This window comes from Hordeum vulgare, chromosome 1H (genome assembly GCF_904849725.1).
Source record: "Hordeum vulgare subsp. vulgare chromosome 1H, MorexV3_pseudomolecules_assembly, whole genome shotgun sequence".
Lineage (NCBI taxonomy): Eukaryota > Viridiplantae > Streptophyta > Magnoliopsida > Poales > Poaceae > Hordeum > Hordeum vulgare.
In genome coordinates this window covers 492,405,126-492,414,663 of record NC_058518.1, presented here as the reverse complement: position 1 = coordinate 492,414,663, position 9,538 = coordinate 492,405,126, and the positions used below count along the sequence as shown (strand labels likewise).

At 40.8% G+C, this 9,538-nt stretch overlaps 1 protein-coding gene and 1 long non-coding RNA gene across 3 annotated transcripts; one reads left to right on the top strand and one right to left on the bottom strand.

Annotated features, from left to right (window-relative positions):
- Positions 1 to 2,311: 2,311 nt before the first annotated feature.
- LOC123418160 lies at positions 2,312 to 3,823 on the bottom strand. Of its 2 annotated transcripts, XR_006617553.1 has the most exons (3): positions 3,615 to 3,823; positions 2,623 to 3,548; positions 2,312 to 2,535 (listed from the first exon to the last, which is right to left on the bottom strand). It is a non-coding gene; the product is annotated as an uncharacterized LOC123418160 (long non-coding RNA). The 2 variants fall into 2 exon arrangements; XR_006617547.1 differs by having other exon boundaries at positions 2,623 to 3,823.
- A 1,826-nt stretch (positions 3,824 to 5,649) lies between these two features.
- On the top strand, positions 5,650 to 9,277 carry LOC123401707 (nascent polypeptide-associated complex subunit alpha, muscle-specific form-like). Its single transcript, XM_045095564.1, has 6 exons — positions 5,650 to 5,685; positions 5,924 to 6,536; positions 6,623 to 6,798; positions 8,248 to 8,597; positions 8,805 to 8,850; positions 9,020 to 9,277. The coding sequence occupies exons 1-3, from the start codon at positions 5,650 to 5,652 to the stop codon at positions 6,688 to 6,690; spliced, it is 717 nt and encodes a 238-aa protein (XP_044951499.1). The 3' UTR covers positions 6,691 to 6,798; positions 8,248 to 8,597; positions 8,805 to 8,850; positions 9,020 to 9,277.
- Positions 9,278 to 9,538: the final 261 nt, after the last annotated feature.

The window sequence follows — 9,538 nt, the reverse complement described above, 5'->3', positions numbered from 1 at the left end:
AATTGCGCGGTACTAGAGAGGCTAGCAATGTGGAAGGTGAAAGTGCATCTATGCCATGGACTCACATTAGTCATGAAGAAATCACATACTTATTGTGAAAGTTTTTATAAGTAATCGAAACAAAGTGCTAAACGCTTACTCCTAGGGGAAGGGTTGGTAGGTGTAAACCATCGCGCGATCCCGACCGCAACACAAAGGATGACAATCAATGGATCAATTATGCCCCGACTTCCTAACATAGCGGTTCACCATACGTGCATGTTACGGGAATCACTAACTTCAACACAAGTATTTCTAGATTCACAACACCCTACTAACATAACTCTTAATATTACCAAATCCACGTCTCAAAACTAATTGAGAGGAATCAAACTTCTCTTTCTACTCAATGCACATGAAGATGGAGGTTTTATTGTATCCTCTTTGGGTACCTATAACCTTTGGGACTACTTTCATAGCACAAGCCAACTACCAAGTCACGCATCGCCGTGCTCTAAAAGATCTAAGCGAAGCACAAAGAGCAAAATGGTCTAACTCAAAAGATATAAGTGAAGCACAATGAGCATTCTAGCAAATTCACGATGAGTGCATGTCTCTCTGAAAAGGTGTGCAGCAAGGATGATTGTGATACAACAAAGAGAAAAGACTCCTACGATACAAGACGCTCCAAGCAAAACACATATCATGTGGTGAATAAAAATATAGCTCCAAGTAATGTTACCGATGGATTGAAGACGAAAGAGGGGATGCCTTGCCAGGGCATCCCCAAGCTAAGGCTTTTTGGTGTCCTTGAATTTAGCTTGGGATGCCTTGGGCATCCCCAAGCTTGAGCTCTTTCCACTCTTTATCCCTTTGTCCATGAGAACATCACCCAAAACTTGAAAACTTCACAACACAAAACTTAAACAAAAACTCGTGATATCATTAGCACAAGAAAACAAACTACCACCTCTTGAGGTACTGTAGAAATCTTGATTTCTATTTATATTGGTGTTAGATTACTGTATTCTCAATTTTCCATGGGTAGTACCCTCGATACTATCCATAGTTTCATCAAAACAAGCAACCAACTCAACAAAAACATAATCTGTCAAAAACAGACCAGTCCGTAGCAATCTGTATACTTCGTATACCTCTGTTACCTGAAAAATTCTGAATAATTACGACAGCCCTATCAAAAAGGCATATCAACCAAGAGAAAAAAGAATCAACTCAAAATCTTTTTCGTAATAAAAATGAAAAATAATTTCGTGAGCGAAAAGTTTCTGTCTTTTTCCAGCATGATCAAACAACCATCACCAAAACTGGTCATAAAGGTTTTGCTTGGCTCAAACACAAAAAGAAACACAAAAAACACAATCATAACAGAATTATGATGGTGTGGACACAACAAAACAGAAAGCAAAAAAGCAAACATAAATTCATTGGGTTGCCTCCCAACAAGCGCTATTGTTTAACGCCCTTAGCTAGGCATAAGGATTTCAATGATGCTCACATAAAAGACAAGAATTGAAGCACAATGAGAGCATCATAAAGCTTGTGAAAATCACATCTAAGTCTAACATACTTCCTTATGCATAGGCATTTTATAGGAGAACAAATTGGCAAGACAACCAATAGTTACCAAATGCAAGGAAGAGAAAAGAGACAATAGTCACTACAACAGAACATAGCTTTGGTAACACCGTCTTGTGTTACTGCAGGCCAAAAAGTGTGTTACTAAGCCATATAGTAACACAATTTGCAATGTGTTCTATTAGACCGTGTTACTAAGTGGTGCCAACTGTCACACATAGTAATTGTTACCATATATTAGAAAACGTGTTACAGTTACATTATAGTAACATGCGTATTATGTGTTACCAAACACGCTCGTAACACAATTTTGGAATTCTAGTAACACCCGTAGTAACATGTTTTCATAGACGTAGAACATTGATGGTAACATGTTCTTGTAAGTATGGTAACACAACTGGTAACACATTATTTTAGCGCCGGAACAGAACTAGTAACATAATATCCAAATATCGTAACACTATATTTTAGTTCTCAACTACTCTAGTAACAAATTTTGTAACTATAGTAACACCATCGGTAACACAAAAATATTAACCACAAAATTTGGTATCCATTTTATTTAATATAATTTTATTTAATAAAATCAATGTAATTGCACAAATAGTTAATCTATTTATTATTATGCTTGCCATCATCAAAATGATATAAAAACTGAAGAACAACACATATATAAATTCAAAATGAAGATATTTATATTTAAAATATAAAAGAATGTTTGATACATATGCATTACAATAAAGATATCATTCACATCATTTGAGCATAGAAAAAACAACTATGGAGAACATTACAGCATAGCGCTTGCATCAATTCGACGAAAGAAAAGGATCTTGATGATGATATTACATTTTTCAATCTATAAATGTACAACTACAACTCTTGGTAGCTAAAATCATCAAACTTTATTTGCTTCTTGATCCAAGAATTCAACTAAACTCAATTATCCTTCGCTCTAATCTGAAAAAGAAAATTGCACGTTAGATATATGTGCTTAAATGTACACAGATATTCTTTCATAATGTGAAAGAGAAGATTTTAACTTACAAAAGATGAAGGTCGTGCAATTATGTATCCTGAAGAGAAAACCTCACCAATTGTCTTGCAATCAAACTTCCCTTACCAACTCCTCACTATCAAGAATAGGTTGATCTATGCGCATAAGGGCAAATTCAGCACCTAACTCAAGACCACCAACCTTAGTTCTTGGATCAGTACTCCGAATAGTACCATACACAACATTCTGCTTGGTGGTATATGTTGAAGTCTTTAAAACTACTTTGGAAGCGACCTATATTATGGTCAATATTAGGTCAATATTACCATTGAACGACAATGATAATAGAATTTGCATGAACCATATATTTGATGTCACAACCAAGAATGTTCACAACAAGAATTAATGTTTCATATGGTTCATGCACTGGTACAGGAAAAAAAAGTCAATTCTCAACAAGAATGTTGCATCTTGAAGTTGAAGCAATTGGTTTGAAAAATAATTTTCCACAATAGTTGTTCATGTCTTTTGTTTCATCTTTGACTACTATATATAAAAAGACACATAATTATTAGACTACTTTACTGTTTTATATGAAACATTAATTAACTAGTCGAAGGTCTGTCATATTTCTATATAAGTTTGATCAGATTTAAACAATAGTCAATGGATCAATCTAGCAGTAGTGTAGAATACACATATATGAATGGATCGACCTGATTGATGAATAGGCATTGTCACGTCGCAAAAATATAGTCAGACACAACCGTACATGGTTTATGGGCCTTTTTTACATCAGTGATGGTTTAATTATTTGTCTACGTATGGACTAATTAAGAAATTAGCTGCGGCCATTAGGCATCTATAGTACACACTGTGCTATGAATTGTTGAGGGGGGGAGAGTGATTAGCAGGGATCTGATCCATGCTCGCCAGTCCTTGTCTCGGCCCCTGAATCAGTACAGTTGCGTTTCACCTAGCATGCACCTCAGAGAATTAGTACCGGTCAGATCAGGGAAGGGGTGGGCATTCAGATCCATACCAGCCACGAGGTCGTACTCCTTCAGGATGTAGGTGCCGGAGGTGAAGACCGACGAAGCCTTCGTCACAGCGATGCAAACGGCGCCGAGGCAGGACGAGGAAGCGGCAGATCTATACGGGGGTTGAGGTGGGGGTGGAAGGGGGGTTGCAGGTGGCGGCCGCGCTGGGCGCTGGAGGGGCAGCGTGCTGGGCATTGGAGTGCGCGCCAGGTAGCCGCCTTGGCTGGATCTCGATGGGTTTGAGGCCCAATTTATTTAGCGTGTTCTAGTTAATTGGAGGGAAATCCCTTAAAAAATAATTGGAGGGAAAATTAAGCGTGAAAGTTAGAAATTTTGCGCAAGGAATTAGTATTTCACCATCGAGAACTCGATGAAAATTTGGATCTACCTTTTCTTTATCCAAAACATTGTTACGTATATTTATTTGTCTAGCACCGAATTTTTTCAAAAAGTATTTTTGGTATGGAAAAATAGAGTATATTTTATTTATTATTATTGAAGGGGAAATTATATATATCTAAATAGTAATGACTTTATAAAACTTATTTGTGTAACATGTGCTAAATAAACTATAACACGGTTTCCCTCGGTTAACTAGTTGGTATAAAAACATCGAGCTTGAAGCTTCGACGAACCTTGGAGGATATTGTGATCGGGAGATCTCTGGTTGGGACAGTGGACGCGATGGTGTTGTCATGAACATCGGCGATCGGCTGACAGATCTCGCTCCTGATCGGTCGTCTCGACCAAGATCACATCATTCCCACACACTACACATGGAAGCTACCACCCCTGTGGGAGAAAGCTATGACCGACAATGCTAGAAGCTGCAACCGGATCGGGAGCATGTTGTGACCAGTGTGACTGGCGGCTTTTGATCCACGATGGGAGCACATGCGGTGATGCTACAAAGTGGCGGAGACGACGTGCGTCAACTGCGACCGACCACTGATGGTGTTGTAATGATATATCCGAGAGGCTGGCACATCAATCTAGACTCCTCCATTGTTCCACCTCCACGGCTACAGGGCATAAGGGGAGGGTTCCCAGCTATATCCATGATTGAAAAAAATGACCGTTCCTGTAGTAATACCAGAAAAAGGGTAATCTGCGACCTCGATGGTTGGTTAAAGAAAAACATTGTAACTTGAGCGATCCATATTGCTCCTCATCGGTCGCCTCGACCAAGATCGCATCATTCCCAAATAGCTACACATGTAAGCTATGACCGGTGTGGGAGAAAGCTACGACCGGCCTAGGAGCATGTTATGACAAGCAAGGCTAGCAACTTTTGAACCGTGCTGAAGCGCATGCGGTGATGCTACAAAGTAGCAGCGACAATATGCGTTAGCTACGACCGATCGCCGATAGTGTTGTACCGATACATTCGAGTGGTTAGCACATCAATCTAGTCTCCTCTTGTGTTCTACCTCCATGGTGACAAAGCATAAGGGGACGTATCCCAGCTACATCCACGACTGAAAAAATGACCGTACTTGCAGTAGTACCGGAAAAATGAATTTTTCGATCTCGATGATTGGTTAAAGAAAAGCACTATAACTTGAACGACCGATATTGCTCCTCATGAGTGGCCTCAACGAAGATCGCTTTATTCCCACATGGTTGTACATGGACGCTACAACAGACATGAAAGAAAGCTACAATCGTCAATACCATAGAAGCTGTGGTCGGCCCGGGAGCATGTTGTGACCAACGAGGTCGATGAATTTTGATCTGTGCTGGGAACGCATGCGGTGATGCTACAAAGTTGCGATGATGATATGCTTCAGCTGTGACCGACCGTTGACCGTGTTGTTACGATATATCCGAGAGGGTGGCGCATCAATCTAATCTCATCCTTCCTTCCACCTCCATGGCGACAGAGAATAAGGGGAGGAGATAACAGCTCGCTTTTGATTAGTCGCCTCGACCAAGATCGTATCATCGCACACGGCTATCCATAAAAGTTATGACCGATGTGGAAGAAAGCTACATGACAACACATAATTATAAGGGCAGGGGATACCAGATACACCCATGATTAAAATACCGACCGTACTTGCAGTCGAACCAGTAAAAGAGAACATGTGATTTCGATAGTTGGCTAAAAAACATTATAATTTTGCATCAGACGTTACATATGACGTGGAACAAGTGTCTTAGCTCTATGGACCGTTCATGCAATAAAAAAAATAAACAGTAGAACCGAGTGTTTTTATAAAAAAACCGTTGAACCGGTGTTTCTAGAAAGTGAAACCCCATCGTTAGACTTATTTTTAAGTGCCCGCAAAAAGAAGAAAAAATCGAATAGGTAGGGTCCCGAATCGCTGGAAATCCATCCACTATTCCCCATCCACCGCCGCTTCCAACAGCATCGGGCGCAACCGCTCCTTCCGCCGCCGCCCTCGCCCAGTGCGGCGACGCCGCCCCGCGCCACCAGGAGCCCAGGACCAACACGCCGATACCTCGCCGTTCGACCACGCCACCGCTGCTGCGTGCTGGTCCATCGACCCCAGCCGTTCAGGGGACACCATTGCCGCCGGCTGCGCCGTGCCCCGGACCCCGCCGTGCTCGTGCTCCGCGCCGTCAGCCGCTGCTACATCTGCGCCGAGAGCGAAAACTCCGAGACCGCCTGCGTGCTCCTCGTGGAGTTGTACGTGCGTGCGGGCTGCCCCCGCCGGCCGGAGGGGGAGGCCGAGCGGGCGTGGGGCCGCTGTCCTGGCGCAGCCGGATCGTGCGGGAGAAGGGCCGGGTCGCCGACGCCAGCCCCAGGGACGCCCGCGGCGTCATCCTCCTCATGGACGGCTTCTGCCTGCCTGTCGAGTTCCCTCTGCCGGAGTTCTACGAGCTGCTGCTTGCCGGTGGCTGCTTGACCTGCGTGAAGGTGCTCAGATGCTCCCGGCTCTTCATGAAGAAGCTGCGTGGTGAGGGCACCCTGCCACACCTTTTGCATCGGCACATTCTAATTATCCCTGCTTCCTATCTAATCAAGACTGTTCTGCTATTGCAGATGTTGTCGCTGATATGCTGAACAGGGGAACTTATCGCGAAGCGATTGGTGTTATCCTTCCATTTTAACTGCAGGAGGCGTTCCCGCTCGCGGACATACTGATTTACATCGTTGACAAGGTTGTGTGCAATAGGAAGAAGCAAGAGATCGAGGTGGGGTGTGATTTGGTAGGATTGGTATGTTTTGTAGTTTTCTCATGCAATCAGTTTATCAGTACTGAAAAGAGAGTTAACTGATGTATGTAGTCAGAAGGATTTAATGACAGACCTGGCAAATTCTTTCCACTATTGCGTAGATTCGATAACCATTATAGATGTCAGATATAATATTCAACACCTTCATATGTTGTGATATATTTCAATAACTATTATATCAGATGTTACCTATAATCTTCCGCACCTTCTATATGTCGTGATATACTCAGTAACCTTTGTATAATACTCCTTCCGTAAACTAATATAAGAGCATTTAGAACACTACTTTAGTAATCTAAACGCTCTTATATTAGTTTACAGAGGGAATATGTTAAATATAGTCTTCAGCACCTTTTGTATATCACGATGCAACGATATATTCGATAACCATTATGTATCCTGTGCTATATTTAATCGTCGCGATATATTCTAGAACCATTATATATCCTGTGCTATATTTAGTAGTGTTGGATGAACGGCTAGGCAGAGCTTCAGGATCTGAACATGCTTGCTGGAGCACTCCTTTAAACTTGCCTTTTACAGTTCTTTTCTCCCTACTAATCCCTGGGTGCTAGCTTTATTTTATTTCTATACCAGTTATCTATCATATATACACAGAACATCAAGTTATAGGTTCTAAATTTTTTTGTATTAAATTCTTTCGGGGTTTGAGCCTGCTCCAAAGGATCTATCAGTTTTTTCCCGTAAAAAAAAAGTTGGCTTTTGCCGAACACAGTGCATCTTGTTCTGTTCTGTGCAGCATGGAGCGCAACCACAGAATATGACTATAGGCCTGCACCAAATATATGAAATCTACACATGTAGGATATTGCGTTTGTGATGTTTTAATGTTAGATATCATAATGTGCACTACCTTTTGACTATAGGCTATTGTTGTAGCTAGACAGAATGCAGCTGCAAAACATGTTAAGTTGGAGCTGAGCATCCTAACTTAACATAGTACCACATCTTTCTCGTTTTGAACAGAATTACATGTTAAATAAGAAATGATAATTCATGTACATCAGGTAGAGTCCAGCAAAAATATATTTCTGTTGTTAGATTATATCTCACTTGCAGATTTGGCCATGTTCCAATTAGTTCCAGTCGCTTCACTGGACACAAACCATATCCTCTAGATTTATTTTAACTTTAATTCCCTCTTCTCTAGGCCTCTAACTATCAGGGAATCCACATTCATTCTCATGGGATGTGCATTAGTATGAAGGGCACACACATACTCCCTCCATCCGGGAATAATTGTCCTAGAAATGAATGTATCTAGACTTATTTTAGTTATAGGTACATCCATTTTATTCATTTCCAGAACAAGTATATCCGGACGGAGGGAGTATATGCTAAGTTTAGGTAGTTTGTACAACTGCAAAATATTTGTAGCCCTTGTGATAAGACATCATATTTCACATGCAGGATTTAGCAGGTAAGTCTGACTTCTCACCTGAATGCACCTGAAAATAAACCTTGACTTCTGACTGTTGCAAGAAAGCTACATTTTAAGTGCGGTACATATCAAGCATAAAATGAAAGAGATGACTTAAGAGGAGAAAAATCACAGTAGGATTCCTAGAACGGGAAGACCTCAGATCTTGGATCTGGCTGCTCTTGGACAGGGAAGACCTTGAATCTTAGGTTTCTTTTCTCCTGGTCATGGAAGATGTCAAAGCTTGGGACTGGTTGCTCGGGTTTGAGAGATGCAGATCAACCTTTATGGCCAGGCTGTGAACCGGCTTCTCCAACGTCTTGAGACCGAGCCAGATCAGGTTTGAGAGTGGTAGCTAGACCATCCCATCAATCTATCTTCTGTTGTTGCAGTAAAGACCAAGTCTGTTTAAGGAATTATAGGAAGACATGTTAGTTTTGTCCCTTGTCACTCATACATCTTCTGCATTTTCATCATTATATTGTAGTTTTACCTGAAGTCAAAGCTTGGTTTACAGGACACTAAGAACCATTGTATGTTCTTGCAGATTGTTGGCTGAGCTTACACCCCTTCAGAAAATTCGAAAGAATGAGGTCTTCCACTCAACATATACACCCAACTTTTCTTTTTCTTTTTTGCTTTTCAGTTTCTCATGTTCTACCATAAAGCACCAAGTGTCCATATATGTATTGAATTTTAACTTCACTCTTTTTATTTGTTATGAAATTTTGCTCATGCCCTTCACCGAACCTTCCTTTTTAGGAAATTTTGCAAGTGGAGATTAGAAGGATTATTCTAAACTGGTGGATGAAGCTATGTGTTCTCTTAGTTTAGTGGACTTTTATATGTTTGCATAGTTTTTGTTCTTCAAAATGAAGCTTGGAATATTTTAGAATTTTTTAGCGAACTTAAGTTTCATGTATGAAGGATTGTCATTGGAAATAGATACATTTTTGTTGTAGAAGTTTTATGTCAGACTTACTATCTTGTAAACTAAGTTTACGTATGTTCGAACTTAAACCTGGATGGCTGATTCAACAATTTCTTCTTTGTCGTTGTGAACCAACCTTTGCGTGCGTAATTCAACATGTTTTTTTGGTCATTTTATAGTTAATCAAACGGACAAATAAACACTAGCATAGAGTAGAGGATTCGGCCATCACACACATCTCATGCATCAGATCAAATTCACTAGTAACTCACAAGTTCTCTCATACAAATTTAACTACTATCTCAATTTCCAGCGAAGGTTAACAGTAACAAGAGGAGAGATGGTAACAA